This window comes from Leguminivora glycinivorella, chromosome 2 (assembly GCF_023078275.1).
Source record: "Leguminivora glycinivorella isolate SPB_JAAS2020 chromosome 2, LegGlyc_1.1, whole genome shotgun sequence".
NCBI lineage: Eukaryota > Metazoa > Arthropoda > Insecta > Lepidoptera > Tortricidae > Leguminivora > Leguminivora glycinivorella.
In genome coordinates, this window is record NC_062972.1 from 4,195,985 (window position 1) to 4,220,346 (window position 24,362).

The 24,362-nt window shown below is 36.5% G+C and overlaps 2 protein-coding genes and 1 long non-coding RNA gene across 3 annotated transcripts; 2 read left to right on the plus strand and 1 right to left on the minus strand.

Annotated features, from left to right (window-relative positions):
• The first annotated feature begins 6,114 nt into the window (after nt 1-6,114).
• On the plus strand, nt 6,115-9,607 carry LOC125235009. Its single transcript, XM_048141462.1, has 4 exons — nt 6,115-6,184; nt 6,591-6,773; nt 8,082-8,454; nt 8,702-9,607. Exons 1-3 carry the CDS (start codon nt 6,115-6,117, stop codon nt 8,363-8,365), a joined length of 537 nt encoding a protein of 178 aa, XP_047997419.1. The 3' UTR covers nt 8,366-8,454; nt 8,702-9,607.
• A 5,290-nt stretch (nt 9,608-14,897) lies between these two features.
• Nucleotides 14,898-15,611, plus strand: LOC125242343. The gene is made up of 2 exons (XR_007178850.1): nt 14,898-15,199; nt 15,375-15,611. It is a non-coding gene; the product is annotated as an uncharacterized LOC125242343 (long non-coding RNA).
• Nucleotides 15,612-18,627: 3,016 nt separating this feature from the next.
• LOC125242333 lies at nt 18,628-22,487 on the minus strand. The gene is made up of 2 exons (XM_048151110.1): nt 21,552-22,487; nt 18,628-18,758 (listed from the first exon to the last, which is right to left on the minus strand). The coding sequence occupies exons 1-2, from the start codon at nt 22,348-22,350 to the stop codon at nt 18,745-18,747; spliced, it is 813 nt and encodes a 270-aa protein (XP_048007067.1). The 5' UTR covers nt 22,351-22,487; the 3' UTR covers nt 18,628-18,744.
• Between the last annotated feature and the right edge of the window lie 1,875 nt (nt 22,488-24,362).

The window sequence follows — 24,362 nt, forward strand, 5'->3', positions numbered from 1 at the left end:
AAACCAACCAATCTTACATGATTTATAAAACGGTATGCAAGCAAAAGGAGACTAAGAAGTTATTAAATTACAGCTGAAATCATCACGATGATTACCGGCAAACAGTCCCTCGTGTACCAAGGATATACTTTCTTCTTCCGTTACAAGATGAAGTGTGGCGAAAGATGGGTCTGCACCACCAAGTGCAAGGCGTCCTTGTGCGTCGACGAGAACCTTCTAGTCCTCGAGGGCAATGACAATCACGTGCATGAGAAGAAGCCATTGCATCGATGTGCGAATGGGAGATATGCAAAATAATCTTCGTTGTCTCTTTAGTTATTAAATTGGAGATGGATATGGTAGTATTAAATCTATTTTGTTAATTTAAAAATGTTTTTATTTTTTATTTTTATTCAATATTCTGTACAAAATGGTGTACAAACGTGTAGCTTTTGAAATTATTGGTAAATAAGAAAATAAGTAATCTCAAAATGAAAACCTGATATTCTCTTTCTAGTGAAACTGATAACAATGGTAAATGGCAAGAACTTGCTTCTCCACGACGGCTATACGTACTACAAAAGGTACTCGAGGAAACTGTTCGACAAGTGGTGCTGCACGTCTTTTCCGTCATGCAAGAGCTACTTGAGCGCTGACAGAGACTTCAATTTGAACGAGAATGATATGAATCTAGAACATAATCATAATAGGAAGAAGTTTGTTCAGCTAAATACTGGAAGATATATGCGTGTGTGATTTATATTTGTGTTCCACGAATTTCTTGACTAATAAACATTATTACTAGAATGGAGAAAACGATTTGATTGTATACTTTTATAGAAACAATAATTTATTCTACGATAATAACAGTGACTTAAATATTCAAATAAACATTAGAATGTTATACTATTTCAGCACATACTATCACTCTGGCGAACGGCAAAACACATATCTTCCACCAGAATTATACCTTCTTCAAGCATTATCTAAAGAAAAACGACATTACTCGATGGACCTGCACTGCTTGGCCTAAATGCAAATCATATCTTCTTGTAAAACCAAATTTAGAAATAGTCAAAACTGAAATATCCCATAATCACCCTATGAAAAGACTGGTGGATAATGAAATTGGCTATGTAAAGTGGTAATAGACATATAATTAAAGATAATTTATCTGTCTGACAGAAATACCCCACATAAACCTAAGCTTTGTTTCGATTTAGGACCGCTGTAAATTCTTTTTATGTGCATTTTGCTTTAATAAATCTTTTTCATTTTCATAAATACTGGTCACTGTACCTGTCATTTACATAATGTCAACAGAGAGACTTAATTGTTTTTAAATTGTTTACCATTATTTTTATCTCATGCCCATTCAGAAGGCTTTCAAATTTGTTGAATAGGTGCACCACATTCATTGCTGTATAATATCATAGTTCATTTTTCATTTATTTTCCTTAGGCGAGATTATTACCACAAAGAATGGAAAGCAGCACTTTTACCTCGACGGGTACACTTTTTTCAAGCACTACACCTCACGGGCCACCTGTCGCTGGTCGTGCACCTCCTACTCCAAATGCAAGGCCTATGTCCTCCTCACTAACGACATGGTCATTGTCAAACGTGTCAACGAGCATAATCATGAGCGTATTAAATTTTATAAGACCTCTGAAGGGACGTATTATAAACTTTAGATTTATTTTTGTGTAACTTATGTTTGAATTTATTTCTAACGGTACACGTTCTTCAAGCACTAAACCTCCACTGTCGGTGTACCTCCATTGCATTACCACTCATCTCAAGAAGACTCATTGCAAGAAGTGTAGTTTTGTTTTTAGGGTTCCGTGGTTAGCTTAAACTGTAGATATCAAAACTATCTTTTTTTTTAAATATTTTGGTTGTGGAAAAAAAATGTTTTTGAAGGAAAATGTAAAAAAAAATTGTTATAGCCAGTTAAAATCCGATTGCAGTTGCTACCAAGCAGACAAATTTTATTAAAGAACGCGATTTGACTTTTGTGCGTATACTCAATTTTATTCCTTAGCAGTTAGAAGTTTTACACTGTTTATGTCTAAATAAACATAGTACCACACCATATTGTTTTATTTTCCTTAAACTTGTTAGTAAATCAAGGTTTTGTTGTCTTTTTCCAATAAATTATCAGTCTTGTTACTTCCAGATTACATAAACTACGTACCCGAAGTTCATGAAATTGAGCTTACAAATGGTCGGAGACAGTTAATGTTCGCAAACTACACATTTTACTTGGCCAAAATGTCCAAGGCAACCAAAAGATGGCGCTGTACATATGGCTCTCAGTGCAACACTTTTCTCAAGACTGATCTACAGAATGATTTTTGGAATTATGTGGCAAACATATCCATCCGCCCCCAAAACATTCGATAGATAGAAATGGAAAATACACTAAAATAAGAGGTCAACATAAGAGGAAATATTGAAAAAATACAGACAGAAAAATATCAAGATTTATTTTATTAGTGCGCCCTTATTAATGAGCTCTTTTGACAAGTAAATTTAGTTTTCAGCCAGTATTTTGTTTTTCACGAATACACGTATTTACACTTAAATTATTTCTTTGTATTTTATTTACGTGACAACTGAATAATGACATTGAAATATTATTGAAAAATATGAATGAGTATGATTGCACGAAAATTAAACCTACATAAAGGAAAAAACAGGACTAACCAAATATATTTATATAATTGTTCTTGAAAAGCCTTAGTACCTATAGTGTTTACATTTCTAAATAAATTAAATCTTGTATATGGTCGTACACGTTGCAGTAAAGACAAGAACAAAAAGAACTTAGTCATTTAGTCTTAGGTTTGGCTATACCATCACTATCCCAATGCTCCTTTCTTACTTTTAGTTTCCCTTCACCGACTTCCTTTGTTATAGATACCATATTGGAATTGAACCTTGTTAACGGAGAAAAATACCTCTTACACAACGGCTTTACGTTTACATTCAAATGTAAACTTCCGAAGAAAGAACGATGGACTTGTACCAGAACTTCGTTCTGCAAGGCTTTCATCGAAACCTGTGGACAGAAACTCCTGAGAGTCGAGGGCCAACATTATCATGAAAGAGCTCGACTTTTTAGGACGCGTGATAATAAATATTTAAAAGTTTGATTACGAAGAACTTAAGCATGTAACGAAAATAAGTGAAATGTTGTGGAGTCAGATATAGATAGATAGGCATTTCGCGGATTTGGTAATAGAGTATGTCTAAAAGACCGTTTTTGTTAACCAAATTAAAAACTCTATTTTTATATTTTGTCTATTGTTCAACGTTCTTGTACTTTTACATAGTGTAGTCATTTCAGTCATTAATTGAGTATTATTCCTAGATTCCTAATCTCCACTTTAAATCCTTTGTTCTAGAGGTTGTACAGGAACTTTACATGACAAACGGGAAGAAGTACTTAATCTACAAGGAGCACTCATATACATGTCATTTCGTGTATAAACGCCAAGATGCTCAGTATTGGCGCTGCACCAATACATCTGCTTGCAAGGCTTATATCACGGTCACTAGCAAAAATTTGCTGCTGAAAGCTGTCGGAAACCACACTCATCCTCCTAAAAGATATTTTAAAACGCAACAAGGATATATTAGACTGAATTCATAAAGTTGTCGCAAAGTAATATAAAAAGAAGAAAGAATAAGAACTGGAAAGAAAAAAAGCTACAGATGCTGATGTCACGAGCTTTATATCAAGTTGAAGACTTAAACTACTGGAATGCATCTAAGGATCCCAAGAATGTTTATCAATCAGGAACCGAGTTACTCATAGAGTGCAGGAGGATGAATACTTTGTACAAAATTATTACAAGGGTTTTGATGATTTGCAAAAAATTAGAAGTTCACTTGTAGAAATCTTCATTTGCATGATCATATTGCAAAATCATTAATAATAAAATAAATATAAAATAGCCTTTTGATTAACCTCTACTACAGGTGTAACATCTTCTTTACAAAAAAGTAGCAATTCCTTTTTTTGTATTTTTCATTTGGCTTTCTTCCCTTGTAGGGCCTCAAGAAATTACACTTCTAAGTGGAAAAAAGAGATTAATATACGACGGGTATTTGTACGCATATTCTTTAAAGTATGCAAGAAATGAACACCACCGCTGGCGATGTGACAAAACAAACATGTGCGCGGCTTATATCATCGTCACTAAGAATGGGGGACTGGTAAAACAAAGTGGCCAACATAGGCATGATAGAAGAAATTATAGACGCACAGCGAATGGCCAATATTTTGTTTTATAACTGATCAACATATATGAGTACGGTGAAGTTGAAAAATCTGAGAATAAATAAGTGGTCTATGTTTAGATATTTAGATGATTTTTATTATTGTAGCTGTCTTGATATCTTTGATAATGCTAAACATTGCATAATGGCATAAATACAAAAATTTGTAATAAACAAAACTGTTAATTTATTTTATACTTTATATTCAGTAATTCCCTACAAAAATACAACACTGCCATTATCAATATTTTCAGAACTAGACAAAGTTCAAGAGATTACCACAGAAAAGGGCAAGAAACTATACATGTACCAAGGCTACACGTACAACTACCACTTCAACCGGCCTGGTGGCACACGACTGCGCTGCACGTCCAAATGCAAGGCCTACCTCATTGTAAATACTGATGGAAACGTAATAGAAGCTGCTGGGGAGCATACACATGCCACCCCGAGCTACTATAAGGCCAATGATGGAACATATATTAAATACATACATACACGTTAACACTCAAAAAAAGACAGCTACTAAAACTGTTCAAGACAGGACTCCTTATACATACATATTACAAAAGCGTCGTCTCGCTACAATATCCCAGAAACACTATATGATTTAAAATTGGAATTGAAAAGCGGCAAAAAAAGTTTAAACGCGATAGTGAACAAACTGTAGTTGGCTAAGTAAAATATTTAACTTAATCTAACCTTTTGTGAAAATAGGTAAACTTAAAAAATATTTTTTCGACTTAACAGCGAAACATTTCTACTAAGATTTTATGCGATTAAAATGAACTAGGTAACGTTGTCACAGTATGTATAAATATTTATATTTAATATGACATCAAACTGTTGGACTTTGACTTTGACTTCGAAAATTTTTCATATAATGTCGACTCCACGGATTTTAGAATCACGGTATGTCATAAAAAGTCCTAAGCCTAGTAATCACAGTGCATCGACTGCCATCTCCTGACACAGGCTTAGAACGTTTGATCCTCAGTTTTGACAATTTGGCCCATATTCTTAGCTTGATATGTGTTAAAATGTCAAATATTAATATTAGCGCCATCTAGCTGAGCGTACCCCAAAGGTGTAATGCCATCTACCTAGGCCACCTTACCTTTTTCTGTATGGTACTGAGGTACATTTTTTATCTGTCTATACGGAGTTATATATGTCTTTGGTATTTATAAGCCTTTAGTATTTATTAAACTTGTGCTGATGTTAGTTTTCAAGCTTGTCACCAATTCGTTAATAAACCTCGAACCTTTCAAGCAGTACGTTATTATTTAAAAGTACGTAATAAAGTACGTACTATAATGTAAAAGTACGTATTTCAACATAAATACTGTTCGTGTTAAATACATACCTACACCGCATAGTTGTTAATGAGGTTCAGAAAAGGGGGCGGACTGAAAATCAGCGCTGCGCAGTTAATTTGTAATAAAATGGCGACGCAGCATAACATGCTGAGCCCGTTCCTTTTGACATGCATGCTAAGTGTCTATTTTATTTATAATATTTTTGTGTAAATATTCAATTTTTATTTGTCTCGATAAATGTTTTCTTATTCTTATTCTTATTGAAGTGTTAAGTATGTGTAGAAACAAACCTGTAATTTTAACTGTGTAAGAACTTGCCTCAGATCATTGCCACTGACTACGGTTTCTTCTTTGGTTAGACGGAAAACGTAAATGTATTTATGCTATGGCTCAATGAAAGACGAGGGCACAAATTGAATCCACCGTAACATGGTTGCTAGCAGTGTAGTAGTGCGGACTTTCAAGTGAAACTGGCCTTTTCAAATTCCTAAAAATCACATCTATCCGCACAGACTTCAAAAGTATCACAATGACCAGCGGCAGGGAGCTGTACATGTTTGACGGGTACGTTTTCTGCTTCGCGAATAGCGCCAAAGACGGTCAACGCTGGAGGTGCAACCAGTGCACCCTGAAGAGCTGCAGAGCCAGGATCACGGTCTCGGAGACCGGGCAGTTCATCAGAGCCCACGGGTTCCATACACATCCAAGACAGAAATATATTCAGTTAGAGGATGGGTTTTATGCTAAGGCACCGTGAAAACTATTATTGTATGTTATACTCTAAAAATATAACAAATTAGTGTTTAATATTTTTTTATTTAAGATGGTAGACAATCTTAGCATGTTGCTTTGCACCAAATAAGCACCAATGTCTTTGTTCCCATCAGTTTACAGTCTGCTTATGATTTGAAGATGAATTATTTTTTATAATACCTATACCAACCATATTGTCTATTACATTGTCAATTATATAATGCAGTTTTTCAATGTATTACAATTTTCCAGTTACCTTCGCCCAATCTCAAAGAGGTGGTCGTCTCCTCATATTCAAGGGTTACTCCTACAGTCTACAGAAGTTCAACAACAACATCGGCCAATGGAGATGCACCATGGTCCAGCCAGGCACGGCTAAGAGGTGTACTGCCAAGCTGTTCACAGGAGAGGACTTCCAGGTACTTGACGACTGCGGTGACCACTGTCACAGGAAACCTCAGTTTGTGAAGCGGAACAACGTTTTTGTGAGAGTGTATTGATACACCCAAAGTTTTTGACATATGTGCCTAGTGAAACGCACATAGTAGGTATGCATGTTGCAGCTTGTATATTTATTTATGTATTCCATATAGGTAATATCTCTCGAGTGATGACTATTAGACTGATGCTGATCATTATGCCAGCACTATACTGACTTTGATGCCATTGCTTGGCCTGTCTTTGGTCAGAGATGGTACATTCTTGTTTAATTGTTGGGATTTTTTTTCCACGAAACTAAATTGAGCTGGTTAATTTTGAGACTTTCCCTTTTTTGTTAACGAATATATGTTTTCTGTTCCTTTCTTCATTTTATTCTTCTTGTTTTACTTATTTCTTGCCCTTCCTTTTTTCCCTCGCTTTTTTTACGCAGTTAATTGATATAATACTCAATATAAAATATGATTTTTTTAGATTGTCCAATTCTTGCCTTCCCATTTTATTTTATCCTTTCTTTTAGACGATCTTAACTTCTATTCCTTATTTTATAGTAACATGGGCATTCAGTTTTAAGATAAAACACCTCTGTTTCAAAAATATTGACCTGATTATTACTAAATTCTGGGTGCCCTGAAAACCAGTGCCGCGTCTATAAGACACGGTATTCGCTGAACAATTTGGTGTACTTTATGTATTTGGCGTATTATGATCTGTATGCCAAATAAATATTTTCTACTTCTACTTTCTAAAAAAGGTATTTAAAAACAATTTATGTTTTGGCGTAATGACTGAATCTATTGTGTATTTCCTGTTGTTATTTTTATTTAATTTATTAAAAAGAACACCTACGATTTATCAAAGTTATTGTAGTGGTAGTTGATACACGTATTAATTAGTATCATAGCTAATTTTAAGATTTAATGACTAGTCCATTTATTGGAGTTAAAATTTAATAGCACAACGACTTGTGCCTTTTCATGTGATCTAACTAGAAAGATAATACAAACATTCGTTATATTTATTGACTGTTATGAACATTTTATATTTTATAATACGTTTATTACATTAAATAAATATTATTAATCGAAATTTTAAATTGACACTTGACGTTTTTATTCGCCTTAGGTACTCTCCGAACCTTCATAAAATCATAATACTTTTATAAGTACAACTGATATCCTATAATTGAACAGAATAACTTTTGTGACAACAGTGTTGTTTTCACGTTATTAGTGATAACAATCTACTCGTACATCCACACAACAGTTCTTAATTGTTTCCTATTAAATCCCATATATTTGACAGGCGAGTTCATCTGGACCAACAGGGGCGGCAAGCACCCTCTGCTCCTGTTCTCGGGGTACACGTACAGCTACCAGAAGGAGAACGCCCTGGGCCGGATCTCCTGGTACTGCTCCAGGAGGCTGAAGGGCTGCCGAGCGTCGGCCGTGAGCTACGGAACCCGCGTGTTCGCTTACAAGCCTCATGACCACCCGCCGCCCAAGATCACTATGGGCACAACAGAGGCTCAGAAAGAAGCTGATCTTCAAATATTATCGGTTTACACAAAAACTGAGACGAAACATTGATGATATCCTTTATTAAGCATATATTAATTAATGTACCTATTGGTAATGCTAGAAAATCTTAATTTAATTTTATACTAACATTCTACCGCCACATCTCGGACACTGGCGATCAAATATATGAAAAGACTCCCGACTAGCACAGCTTTCAAATAAAAAAAGCTAAATCGAGGTGAATCGGTACCATCCGTTTGTAGCTACGAGTGAGACATGACAGGTCAACACGTTTTTGACAGACGGTAACTGTGAGTAACCGAGACAGGTGGGCAGGCGCAGCAGACAGACAGACAGACGGACATACAGACAGATACGTAAACTTATATTATACTGTGCTACCGCTATACGTGAAGGCTAAAAGTAAAAAACAAAAACGGAGACGAGGGCCAAAAACTATTTGCTGATTTTTCCCAAATCATTAATGTTTTCACGATACCCTCGGAATAAATATGGTAGTTAAAACACTTGGCTGAAGTATTTTTATTGTACAAATTTATTATATATGTACAAATTTGTTTTTATAAATGAAATTTTAAGCAATATTATAATATGCGATATGTAATGTTACCTATTGTAGCATACCAGATTTTTTGTTTGTTTTGCATTCAATAATTGGTCTAACAATTTTTTTAGTAAACTATTTATTGATATCCCCTTTTTTTCGAAATATCAACAATTTATATAGTTAAACTAAAGTGTTTTACACGGGTATAATGCTGAAATGGCTCTTCTTTTTTGACAAGAGACCATACTATAAACAGTAAGCCATGACATCGACAATTATATCTTTTAAATTTAATTTATTTAAATAAAATTAGAAGTATATATTATATTATAAATAAGATTAACATTAGCTCCTTCTAGATATCATTATAATAAGTAACAATCTTTCCTCTATAGTTCTTGTTATCATCGCTGAGGTAGTTTAACAGGCCAATTCTAAATACCTATACTGATACCATTAATTCATTAGGACATCTGAAGAATGTCATTCGGATATAGTGCATTTCGCTTGTTCACCCGTAGCTGTATGGGCGCGGGCGAAATGTACGATGACTGAATGACATATTTCGGATATCGTTCTGATGTCGGCGTAAGTTTGAATTGACCTGCTTGTAGTTCCTATAATATAAGCATTTATTTGAATTGTTCCTAGTTAATTGAATGTAGGTTATGTACGATATATTTATACGTTGCCTACATTAAATTATTATTCCGAAAACATTAAATTATTATTCCGATATGATATTTCTGAATTATCTTTCGTTACCTCTTTAACTCCTAAATTTTCAATGTTATAATATAATTTTATCTCCATTAAATCCGTTCTAATTCAATTTTATATTCCAGCGATACTAGTTCCTTCTGGCAAAGGCAAGTACCCCTTGCTAATGTACAAAAACCAGACATTCACGTACAAGGTTTTGTCCAAAAGCGGTGTTCTGTGGCATTGCTCCCGACGGACCACCACTGGCTGTAAAGCCTTCGTTCGGTCCTCGGCGGACCAGCTCGATGATATACTGCAGGTGAATGATAACCACTGCCACCAAACGCGGGCGAAATTTATTAAAGACTGAAAATGACGTGGTGATGGAGTGGACCTTTGACTAATACGAGTAGGATATAGAGATGAAATTTTTCTCTTTTGATCTTTGGTGGAAGATGAGCATTATAAAAAAAACTGAAGTGAAGAAATTGACCTAGTTTAGAGCGGACCGTGCAATCGAGATAAACAAGATGAAAGAAGAGGAAGTTAGATGGAACTTATTTTTTATGTGCAGTTTTTTTGAATAAACTGGTTTGTACTTATTATAAAATATCTAATATAATTCGTGTGCAACGGCAGAAGCTATATTATAATATAAGTATCTAAATTAATTAAAATCATTGTTTTTTTTACACCTCCAACATTATGGTGGACGTTGTAACACAAAGTGACAGTACATTTCCACTGATTTCCACAATGAAAAATAAATTAATATTTTGAATTTATAGAGCACGCTTTACATTGAATGTTGGGATTTTGGAATAGTACATTACATCAGAGGCCGGGAAAATGAGGATTTCTGGCCAAGTGGGTATATACCCGGATAGGGATACGAGGCCGGGAATCCGTTTTCACGCCGAGGCATGTATAGTGCTTTTCTCAAACATACAATGAAATAAAAAAAAATGCTCTAAAGGACACTATTTTATAAAAAAAAGTTTCTTTGCAGGCCTAGGCCTAAAAAATAATATGAAATCCCTTTACAGTCCTCTCGAGTTGTTGCGCCCAAAAAGCCATACTTCCCAGCCCATTTTAAGGAACGTAAAGAAAATTATTTTTCAGTTAATTTCAATAACTATGATTTGTTTATATGCGCAAACGATTGCTAAATGACTGTATTATTATTGGATTTAATAAGGTCCGGGTGGTGGTAGCACACTGTATATTTCTATTCAATTTCCGCGCTTAAACTTTTTTTTAAATCTGTTTGAGGTAACTTTTTAAAAGGTGACATTCAAATTCCGGGCCAAACTTTTTTTTTAATCTGTTGAGGTAACGTTTTAACGGGTTACATTTGCCGCATTATAGTCTGGCAAAAAAGAGTAAAAATTAATAGAGGGCGGCACCGTACATAATTGAGCTGAGAATATGTAAATTGTTGAACATGTTTTTTTTCTGACGATGGCGTTGTCGTAAGTAATATTTATTCTGTGGCGTTGTGTCAGAATTTGACGTTAAGAAACAAATGACTCGAGCATTGCAGGCTTAGGTGGGGAAATTACTATGAAATTCCATTACATATCATCCTCACTCAGCGCTCCAGATACGTAGTACTTCTCGACCTAATTTGTAGTACGTTATGACAACATTTCATTGCAAGTTTGAGAAAAACAACAGTTTATCAAACTACTCGACATTACAATGCTTTGTCTGTGAAGCGACCAAAATCAGTCTCCACAGATGTGCAAAAGTGGCCATATTTATTATCCGCAGATAAGAGGTTAACACATTCACGGACGGATAGTGACGTGATCTGAGAGACCAAAGGAAACAAATGACTACGCGTATGCTATAGCATACGTGTCCACGAATGAGTTAAATAGGTAAATGTTAACGTAAAACCTTTTACCAATCTTGATGTTAAAAATGTACAAAAATCCATTGCAGAAATTAAATACCTTCCAACTGGCAAGAAGTACCCGGTGATGGTGATCCAAAGCCACGTGTACAAACGGGTGAAGCAGAACAGCTCGGGCAGGGTGTTCTGGAGATGCGTCCTGGTCCACAGGACAGGATGCAAGGCCTATTGCCTCGTCGATGATAACGAGATCGACATGGGGAATGACCATAATCATGACCCGCCAAAAAGCAGATCCAAAACTGGACGATGGCTAATACCAAATATTAATATTAAGAAGGAATAAAATGTTTTATCGAAGTGTATTGATTCAATGCCCTGCTTCAACCAGTTTCATTATACATAGCCAAGAGTGCCATGACAGGTAAGTACTTAGCAAGTCTAACAAGGCGTTTATAATCATTTTAGTTGGTTAGAAAATGAAGAAATCTAATAATACTTGAATAAGGAGGTTATTTAACATCATACCCATTGGATGTTCTGTTACGCGTGCTAACGTTTAATCAGCTTATAGCAGCTTCATTAGACATACTTACTACAATGTTGATCCATCAAAAATTTAACGAAAATTTATTTAATCATTCCAGGAGTGACTCTTATCCCGTTTGGCAGAAAATATCCACTTCTTATGTATAAAGGACACACATACAAAAGATTTTCTAAATTTATGTCTGGAAGGGTGTTATGGCGATGTTCCGGCATCCTAAGAGGATGCAAAGCTAACATCATTAGCAGAAACGAAAATCCTGCCGAAGGGTTAGAGGCATGCAAAGGACAACATAATCATGAGAGACCACCGTACCAACAATTGGTTGATGGAACTTGGATCAAGGGTGACTTTCAGAAAAGAAATCCGCATGCTGCACAGCTTTTTTATAAGTGCATAAATAATTATTGAAATGAACACATTTCGTTAAATCAATATGTATTGAATAACTAAGTAATATTTAAGTAGTTACAGCTGTACTTGTACTTTATGAATGAATTCCATTCATTTACTTTTGCAGCTCACTGTGACTATATAGCGTTGTATCGTATCTATTAATTTTCGTGTTGATATGATAGCTACTGCTATAATGTGTAACAAAATAAGAATGATTTGTCTGATATTGATCTCATTTGCCGTTATACCGCATGTAGCGTACACTATTACATATTATAAGAAATTTAGAGATATAGACAAACAATATGACTATAATCAGGGGCAGCTCACTTCGCGATTCTATCGCCGCGCTACAAGTACATGCTGGCGGCCGCGAGTTCGCGGCCTAATCAGGGGTGGCGCGCGTTCTCACGGAAAGCACGTTCGCACTTTCAATTGTTACATTACGTAGCGAGTTTTTTTCAAGGTTCGTATGCGATGTCCACGTGTGGAATGGCTAATAATGCTTAGTTAAATAGACATCGTGAATAAAATAGGACAATCTTACACTGATCTTATTGATTAAGTCCCACGGAAAAGTTCAATAAGGCTTGTGATGCAGAAGGCTTAAACAAAAATATATAAATACTGTATATTTACCTAGAAAGTACCCAAGACTTGGATATTATAGTATAACATTTTATCTGAGAGTTCATTCGTTTTAATCCATAGGCAACCCTATCATTCGACGCTGCGCACGTGCGGCTCGTTTCTTTGTTAGTATTTTGTAGGCATTTAAAAAGGCGGCATTTCGTGAACATCAAAGCAGTGGGCCTTCTGTACTTGTACTATTATATATTCTGTGCTATAGTATAGATTGGTTAATGACTAATGAGCAAACAAGATGATCCATAGAATCTACAGAATATACAGTGTTACCGAAACGTAGCTGTAGTGCATAGACACATTATTAATGAATGTAAAAAGTGTCCATGAAGTTCGCGGCTAGAAGTATGTTTAAGTATGTAGAATTATGAATAGACTCAAGTGTGATATACATTTTATATCCTAGTGTATGTGGTGTAGTGTGTTTTCATACATTAAAAATATGCGTGAGTAATAAAAATTGAATTGATTGTTTGCTCTTTACATCATATTTTCCACCCTCCTATATACTGTTTATAAAGTTGGCATGTTGTTAATTAAAGGACGTGTACGGTCAAACAGATGTCTCATAAATTCCGGCTGCATATTGAAGAATTAGGTAAAGTAGGGATATGAAAAATATTACAGCCTCTAAACCCTTAATACATAGTATACCATTGAGGTATATGTACTACGTACTAGAGGCGACGTTACTAAGAGAATTTTTACACTGCGGTCCATGGACCGCAACGTTGTTTCTACAGGCCCTTGCAGTGCAGTGATGTGCCGTGATTCATTTACAATCCAAGTGAATAATGCGTTCTTGTCTGCTTAAAAATTGTTCTAATCACTCGAAAAAATCAAATAAAAAAGGTGTGACATTTCATGGTAAATTAAACAAAAAAACTCGTCTATAATATTTGAAGTTAACGCGAAAGGACTGCCGCCATTTTGTGACGCAATCATAGACAAAAAGTTAACCGCGCAGATGTGCCATTTACATTGTTCCTACTAATGTTTCACCTCTAATATATTTGCGAAATATATAATTTCTATTTGGAAAATTATTGTAACTACTTACTACTTCATGAATATGTTACAATATTAAAAAAGTTTATTTGTTTATAAATTGTTAATATTTTTTGGTGAAATTGTATTTGTAGCACGTTCACTTTTTGCATATGAAAAAGGGAACAATGGATATTATCCAAAAATTGTGCTGAGGAAAGTTACCAACTGACCACACATATTGTTCATTCATTGTATTTTAAAGAAGAAAATAAGTACAGTACAATTATATTATTTTTTATTGTTTAAGTTGTAAATAAATAAATAGTATACATTTTAACTAAATGTAAAATTCTAGGCAGAATATAATAAGACATCTGATGGTAGTATGCGTAATGAGTCCCCCCACCCCGCGCATTTGTGTGAGTGTTTTCGCTTGGCAACGTCGTAATGTACATAAAATGTATACATCTTACAGACAATAGTAGGTAATGAGTATTGTGATCGTGTGTAATGTAAAATGTCTTAACTCAACAGCAGATTCAATTATATCGGAATTGAATTAAATACAACTTAAGTTACAACTTACCATTCCAGTGTTTTACAAGACATCGGCAAGAGGCAAGCGGCAGCTGGTGGTGAACGGGTTCGCCTTCATCTGCCGGACGTACTGCGTCAACCACATCAAGAAGATATGGAAGTGCGCCTCCCACTCCGACTGCACGGCCAAAGTGCACACTGTCCAGGATCAGATCATCAGTCTGAACAACGCTCACAATCATCCGGCGAATGCTTTTGATTCGTTTTTCTAGTCTATATACATCTTTTTATATTTTAAAATAAAATGCCAATCGGATTATTTTTCCACGAATTGTGTTATTTTAAGGGTGATTTTTTTGATATTCATAGTTCTGCAGCAACCTTTGAGCAATTTGGAAATATTAAAAAAAATGTAACCACTGTTGCTGAGATTCAAAATAATATTTTTAAATATAAAGTGATTTACGAATACTTTCAGGCTTCTTCTACACTGTGTCGCAACGTGGGAAAAGAATACTAAACCTCGGAAAATATCGATATCACGAAAAGGCTCTAATGGAACCTGGAAAATTCAGGTGGTTTTGTGCCAAATACTACGACAGCAGCATAAGATGTAGAGCTGCTCTAATAACATACAAGGATAGGATCGTTAAACATCAGGTTAAAGAGCATACTCATGACTAACCACACCTATAACTAGTCAGATATAAAAAATATATGTTGTTATGCATTTATATTAGTCTTTTTATTTTGTGGCAATATCAAGGAAAATTAATATTGAGTTTTAAGTGTATGATAATGACAAAATGGAAATTAACGCAAAGATATTTTGCAGGTAAACGAGCTTTCTTTACTCAGTCTCGTCGTGGCGGTGTCATTCTTCATATAGGACAATACACATTCAACAAGAGTTACTACACATCCGCAAATTTCGAGAGCTCGAAAACTTCGTGGATATGCACTAGTTACTATGGACGGGATAAATGCAAAGTCAGAGTGAAAACTCACGGAGCCCACGTCATCTCCATAAAAGGACAACATAGTCATTAATAAATTTTGCTTAAGCAATATTCTTCTCTGGTTTTATTTTCCGTTTGTGAACTCGTAAAATTATAGACAGAAGATTACTGTGTATGTTCTTTTTCATGTTCCACTTAGAAGACTAGACCATACTTTTCGTCGTCTAAAATATAAATTTAATTTTGCTAACAGGCAAGATCATCAGATCTTCTCGTGGAACCGAACTCCTAATTGTGAAAGGCCACAGTTTCCATAAAGAATATGTTCGGGATGACAGGAGTTTCTGGCGCTGCTCTAAACGCATACGCCGCCAGTGCAAGTGTACTGTCAGAATAGTTGCAGGAAATGTCATTATTATGAATGAACATAATCATGACGATTGACGTTGCTACTGTGTAATTTTACTGAGATTAAATACTGGTTTTTAAGCAACAAAAAACGTTTATTTTTTATTTTTATCAATATAGCATTGAGTAATAGTATAAATAATTATATGTTATAGAAATAGGTGTCCACATTTGAAACAGTAGTAATACTTTAAAGTAGTAGTAATATTAATAGAACATAGTAATTTTTGATACGAAGAATTATACCTACTGATAAATTAATTTATTGTTCTAGGAGGTGGTGGCTTAAATTTGGTAATAAGTGATATTACCTCTGGTGCTACACAAGACAATTCTGATGATGATGTCATTGAAGTAGTGAGAGATGAAGCTCCCATCGAAATATTATCCGACGGAGAAGAATATGAATTAATTAAAAAGAAACATAACGAACAATTTGCAGTAACGGAAAATTTTCAATTTTCATCCCTTGTCATTAATGAAACCAAAGAAGACTCCTTTCTCGAAAAAATGGACACAAGTGAACCAGTAGATCCTTTAAAAAGTTTTGAAGAGAGCGATATTTTGAATCAGACTCCTGTCGAGCCTGGAGCTCCAATAATTCATGCTGTTACAGTACCTGTAATAGCGCATTCCTCGACAGTCGACATTCCAAAAGAACCCACAAAATTGGACATTGAAAATAATGTTGCAAAGATAAGCATTACTGAGAAGCCAGAATGTAATCAAAATGACGAAACAAAGGAGGATAATTCTTCAAAACCAGATAAAGCTGCTACTGTGGATTACCCTAAACAAGACGAAAACAAAGTACAAACACCTCTTCTAAGTGAACCTCAAAATGTCACCAATGATCAAGTGCCTGATGAAACTACAACAAACAAAGTTGGCTAATGTTACTATTAAAATACTCAAATTTAACTACGTTATGAAAACAATATATTAAAATATAAGATATTTGATTTTTGTAAGCTTGGAAATAACAATTATTAACATTTAAAAATGCTAGTGGTTATGCGTACCTATTTTAGTTAGTTTGTGTGTATTTAACGACATTAAACATAGAAATCATATGTATTGCGTGTTAATTTGTCAGTCAATGATTCGAAAATATTGTTTACTTCTCAGCGGTTTTTTTAATCAAGTTATTATCCTTTGATTTTCAGATGGGTGTAAATTTTACGATAATTTCATTCTGACTAGAAGCAAACGTGGAGCTATCGTACTATGCTACGAGAGGTTCAAGTTTCGTCAAGATTATTGTCACGGTAAAAGAATTTCGTGGAGATGTGTAAAAAGACATAAGGGTTGTAAGGTCTCAGCGGTAACCGTCGGGGAGGTGCTGCTGAAAGTAACGGGAGAACATAATCATAAAGAAGAAAATGATCTCATACAATAATGTATGAAGCCAATAAGCTTAATCTATTAAACAATTTGTAAATCTAATTGAATATCTTTAACAAATTGTATATACCGTTAATTATAAGTCTCAGTGTTCATGTTCATGCAACATTATTATCCGTTATTATTAATCTTATAAAGACGTTCTATTTACATTTTAAGGCAATAAAATTATGATAATTTCCGTCAGCATTTTTATTGTAACAGCATTTACTAGGCCTTCTTTATTACGCGGAGGTTGTTTAAGTTCAGTGAAAGTTGAGTGAGGTTATTAATCATAAGTTTATAAGGCTTTTTAGCGAATAACTAAGAACGAGTACGTAAGAATAACTTATTTACAATCAGATGTTAACCCATAGTTCTTTCAGGTCTCAGGCTGGTGGCATTCGTAGAGCAGAATGGGAGGAGAGTCCTCATGATTGGCAACAATCGTTTCATGCGGCACTACGTCAGTCGGCAGGGCCGCACGCGGTGGCGCTGCTGCAAGTCTTTCAACAAGTGCAGGGCCATCGCCATCACCCACGGCAACCAGATTATTAAGCTCAACGACTTTCATAATCACTGATTTCTATTTTCGTCTTTACGTTTATTCTTAGTTTACTTTATATGAATAGGTATCTGTATTTTCTATGTTTCTTGTCAATGTGTACCATGGGTACTTTTACTCCTAGTTTATATTTTTGAAAGGTTTCAGGATATATTCCAGAATAAAACACGGGAGTACTAGTATAGCGTGTACTGGTCGGTTACAGACTGACTTACGTCACTAGTTTCTTAAGCTACCCTATATTATAAACATTACATCCCTCCACCAATAGTTCAAAACTATTCATATAATTGATAGTAAAAGTAAGACAAAAGAGACGTTTTTTTTTAAATTAATAATCGGGGTTTGGATTCCTTGTACTCCTTAGAGGAAAACGTCGTACAAAAACATCTGGTTCCAATGGCTCGTCATTATTTCCTGCGAGGTGTGTACTTGGAGAAGTCGGTACCTCTGGTGGCTCCGGCACAGATGTGGTACCTTGTAGTCGCGGCGATGACGTTGGCGAGACAACACTCGAAAATGAGCCATCGGAGGTGTCGGCATCGTCGTCCTCCTCCCCCGCGGCTGCTGGCTGCGGCGCCGGCGCCGGCGGTGGTGTTGCGGTGTCTGCAGGCTCCACCTCTCTGAGCTCAGTGGATTGTAGAACGGGTACATCGTCATCGTAGTCATCGTTTTCCAAATCTCTACTGCCTTTGTACATAAGCAGCTGGTCGACATGCTTTCTAGTCGTTACTTGAAGACTTTTAATGTAAACCTTGAACATTGACGAGCCAATGGTACTCAATATTGTTCCTTCTAACCACGCATGTTTTGTACCGTTTTTAAAATATGATTTAATAAGTACTCTGTCTCCGACTTTAAATTGGATTTGCCTCTTTCCATCGTAGTATTTACGCTGTAAGATCTGTTTTTGGAACACAATTTTATCAGCTGAGGATACTGACGAATTGGCGTCTGATGAGTCGTTCGATGTTGGCATGAGTGAATCAAAACGGCAGCGCAGAGGCCGCCCTAGCATTAACTCTGCTGGCGAGTGTCCAGTCGTAGCGTGAACAGAGTTTCGGTACTCAAAAAGGAAATAATTTATTTTATTATAAAAATCAGTCTTCGATACATTTTGCGCTAAAATTGTTTTCAACCCCTTTTTAATAAATTTAACGCTATTTTCAGCGAGACCGTTCGATGCGGGATGATAAGGCGCAATTGTTACGTGCTGTATGCTATTACTTTTACAAAAATCCTCGAAAACCGCAGAAGTAAAATTCGAAGCATTATCCGTAACTAACGTTTTAACTAAACCAAACCTAGCAAACATGTCGCATAGTTTCGCTATAACGCTCGCTGAGTCGGTACTCGACATAAAATAAACCTCCACCCATTTGGAGTGTGCATCAACCGCGACGAGCACCCGGTAGCCCGCCAGCTCCGCCATGTCCAGGTGCAGGCGCTGCCAGCACGCGTGCGGCCGGGGCCACACCGCGAGCGGCGCGCGCGGCGGTGCAGCGCGGATCGAGGAACAAATACTGCAAGAACCAATTTTTTCCTCGATCTGTTTATCAATATTTGGCCACCACATGTATTTACGCGCGATGCTTTTTGTTTTAACCACCCCGAAATGTGAATTGTGTAGTTCATTCAATAAACGTTCCCGGTAGATAACTGGTATTACGATTTTATGGCCCCTCATCAGACAGCCTTTTTCCATAGACAACTGCAAACGGCAATTAAAATATGGCTTAAGCTTGCTATCAACTATTTTTCTTGGCCAACCTTGCAAAATATGTTTAGATACCAAGCTCAAAACGGGATCATTTCGCGTTTCTGATTGTATATTTTGCACGGAAATAGGATGAATGTCATATTGAATAAAATTTATAAATAAAGCTTCATCCTCTACTAAACTATCCTCATTAGCAACTTGTTGCGAATCTTGTATTGCGCGTGATAAAAAATCAGCTACGTTATCTGCACTTTTAATGTACTCTATTTTAAAATTGTACGCTGATAAGAAAAGAGCATATCGTTGTAATCGATTAGCCGCAAACTCCGGTACGCCTTTTTTGCTGCCAAAAATTGAAATTAAAGGCTTGTGATCAGTCCTTAAAATAAAAGGCTCTGATCTACCGTACAAGTAATGATGAAATTTTTTTTTCCAAAAATTATTGCAACCGCTTCTTTTTGAATTTGAGCATAATTTTGCTCACTTTTTGATAACGAACGAGAAGCGTAGGCCACGACGCGCTCCCTACCATCCGCTTGCGTTTGAGCCAGTAAAGCTGCTAGGCCCTTGGGCCCCGCATCCACTGTGACGATCGTCGGTAAATCAGGGTTGTAATGAGCTAATACTTTGTCAGACGCCAGCTCCTTCTTAATTGCTTCGAACGCGTCGTTCTGAGCATCGCCCCACTGCCATTTGTAATCTTTTTTTAATAACAAATTTAAGGGACTTAACACACTCGCTGCAGCGGGAATAAATGCCCTATAATAATTTAGCATACCTAGAAAAGATTTCAATTCCGACACGTTCCTAGGCTGTTGACATTCTAAAATAGCAGTTACTTTCTTTTTAGACTTGTGCAACCCATTTTTGTCAATAACAAATCCTAAATATTCTACGGAATCCTTAAAGAACTCGCATTTTTCCTGTTTAACGCGTAAGCCGGCCTCCTTTAGTCTGCCTAAAACTTGTTCTAACCTAGCTACGTGTGATTCCCTATTTGGCGCGGTAATTAATACATCATCTAAGAATATACACGTGCCCTCAATGCCAGCTAACAGTTTATCCATACATTGCTGAAAAATACACGGCGAGTTGCACAAACCGAACACTAAACGGGTATACCGAAATAACCCCTTATGGGTATTAATACAGGTTAAATTGCGTGACGGTTCGTCTAGTACCAGCTGATTGTAGGCTCTGGACAGGTCTAATTTTGAAAATTCTACCCCGCCATGTAATTTAGAAAATAAATCTTCTATCCGCGGTAATGGATAGTTATCAATAAATAACATTTTGTTTAACGTTACTGAGTAATCGCCGCAGATACGAATATTTCCATCCGAACGCAACACGGGAACAATCGGCGTAGCTATATCGGAATGTTCGACTTTCTCCAATATTCCCAGGTCTTGTAATCTCTGCAATTCAGCTTCAACTTTAGGCTTTAACGCTAAAGGTACCGTTCGAGGCTTAAAAAACTTAAACTCTGCATTTTTATTAATTTTTAACTGAATTTGATAAGGTTTAAAAGTGCCAAGTTCTTCCGAAAATACTTGCGAATACTTTTCGTACAAGTTTTTAAATATCTGATCCTCCTTTATGTTATGACAATTAAAGTTACATAAATGTAGGTCAAACTTGCTAATAAAATCACGCCCTAACAATGGTAACTGTGCCATTTGTGAATCAATCGAAGCAATAATAAAAAACTTAATTTCAATTGTACGGTCATCAAACTTAACCGGTAATAAGATATAACCTACAGGTGTGATTTTATTGCCATCGTAACAATTGAGCCTTACGTTACACTTACACAGAGCATACTTTGATTTAAATGTTTTTGTGTAAACATGGGCGGGTAAGACGGACACTGCGCTGCCGCTATCAACTTCACACAAAATCGACTTGTTATTAATCAATACCGATTGCATCATAGGTTTCCCATTAACAGAACGGATAAGAAAAAATCATAAATACCTTCGCAAATATCATCAGTATCCTCCGCTAAGAAATTTGTGGCCTTAACTTTAGATTTACACACTCGGCTCAAATGGCCTTTCTTTCCGCACTTTTTACACGAATACTGAGTAAATTTACACTGATCTTTGGAATGTCCGTGATAACCACACGCACTACACTTGGTTTTCTTCTTATCACTTTCCGCGGCGGGGCGCATCGCGAACACACCTGTAGACGTGCCGGCGCCGGCGCTAGCCGTGCCGCTGTTGCCATGCACGGCCAGCCGGGCGCAGCGCACACTCTGAGCCAGCTGCAATGCTTTACTAAACGTCAACGAAGTTGGGTCTTCAGCAAAAAGTTTTTCTTTTTCCTTTCTGTTTTCTAAACCAAGCACAAAACGGTCTCTCAACGCCGAATCGAGTTCTGTAGTGAACGAACAATATTGTGCTAAACTGCGCACACGCGCCGCCCAGTCACTTAACTCCTCTCCCGGGCGCTGTTCCGCTTTGTAGAATAAATATCGCTCCGCGAAAACACATCGCTTAGCTTCAAAATGGCCGTCTAATTTCGCAATAAGGTCCGTATAGCCGATCGAATCTAGATTGTCCGGAGACACTAAGTCCTTAGCGATGCGGAACGTGTCCTCCACCAAGGCAGAAAGTAGTATCGCTCGCCGTGTAGCACCAGATTTATCGGTTTCTTCTGTAAATTTGTTTGCCAAACAAAACTGTGTAAACCGACTTTTAAAAATGGCCCACTCCTGCGTGCGGTGGTCGAACACCAGGCTGTTACCTAACACCAGATTCGTTGCTAACATCTTCTCACTCGTGAATTACTGAATTTAATCGTAAAAACTTCACTTTTTACACGCGTATGTTCTTTTTCGTCGCCACTGAAAGGTTTCAGGATATATTCCAGAATAAAACACGGGAGTACTAGTATAGCGTGTACTGGTCGGTTACAGACTCCTTACGTCACTAGTTTCTTAAGCTACCCTATATTATAAACATTACAATTTTAAAACAAGGTTTACACCATTGACATTTCAGAACAATTTTTTTTCGTAGTAATGAGCTCTTTCTTTGATCTGCTTCCGAAGCGTCGCCATCAGAAGTTTAGTAACATTGTGTTAGTGTCATTTTTCTAGTTAAATTCCGAGCTAGAATGACAAGACGTGAGTGTTCTAGATAACCTCAACTCGTCGTAAGTGGAAGAAGCAAGAGTAAAAGTAAAAAAAGTGCGTTAGCCAGCGTTCCCACTTAAGCGTTGCGTGTCTCGGGGCGCGCAACGGACGTCCGCGCCACGCCACCTGAATGTAATTCAAAAAACGTCTCCTCAGTACATTTTGTATAGGAAGGACGTAAGACGCGCCCCAGGTGGCGTGGCGGCGGCGTGGCGCGCGCCGCGCCGCTTGGCGGCGCGTCTTACGTCCTTCCTATACAAAATGTACTGAGGAGACGTTTTTTGAATTACACTGAAGCGGCGTGGCGCAGACGTCCGTTGCGCGCCCCGAGACACGCGACGCTCTGATGTGGCCGGTCCCTTAAATCTATTGAACATAAATAATAATTCTATGACGTGATTGCAATTGATATTTATATGGCCCGGTCATCGTCAGCGATCTAACAAAGAAAATTCATAAGATAATTGATTAATTACTTGTTTCTTCTTCGTTTTTATGTCAGTGTCCTCCGATGTATACATTACTTCCATTTCAATATATAACTTAGGATTAACTGTATGTAATATGATATATTAATGTGTGAGATAATTATGAATAATCAGGTCTGGTCAAGTGCTTGACCTTATAATTTCCATGAGTTGAATCGATAGTGATACAATGTTTTTACTTAATTTTGAATAAGTATAGCAACAAACTAAGTCCTTCTTTGTATGATGTTTATTTTTATATCAACGGTTGTGTTTGTAGTGCCTATATTTTATAGGATTTTCACTCATTTTATACCTTTTATAATTTGTTTCCATTGTAACTTATTAAGATAATGTAAGTAGTTTCATAATAAGTTAATAAAAAGTCATTTACGATCACTGGCATGTATGAATTAAAAAAAAGGAAAAATATATTAAGAAAAATACTTACTATCACGAATATTACGTTACGATCATCATTTTAGCTTGAAAAAGACCTCATATAGAGTAGGTAGATGTATTATGAAATTTATAAGTAAACAGTCAGTCTTAGAATTAAGAAAATGACATGTAAAATATATTTTATCAATAAATGATCGTATCGTATCGTATCATGTCTGTAAATTTACGATTTCTTGTAAGTAGCCCAATGAGAACGGAACTCTGTACGTAATGACATACGTAAATGCCATATTATGTCACAAATATATTTTGTAAAGGTTTCAAGTGACAAGTTAAAAAATTATCATTCAAGTTACCACATATTTGCCATACAATTTCTATTTAATTTTATCAAATGCGACTTTTATGGCCCTAAAATCAATAAATCAAAATAAGTTTAGTTTAGACATGGCAAACCACCACAAAAAAGAGAAGACACACTTCTCCTTCTTAAAGCACAGCCACACATGCGCGTTTTGATATCGTAGGCGGAACGGTAGCGGAGCGCAACGATAGCGGTGCGCCGGACGAACGCTGGCGTTGCGCCCAGCGGACGGCGGCGGGAACTAACGAGCGCGGATTGCAAGCGGAACGCGCGCGGATTGCGAGCGTTCCGCCAGCGCACCGCTATCATTGCGCTCCGCTGCCGCTACGCTATCAATACGCTTTATGTGTGGCGGAGGCTTTAATTCTACTTTGTAATGGAACTTGCCTTTAGTTGAATTTTCAAGGTGTTGA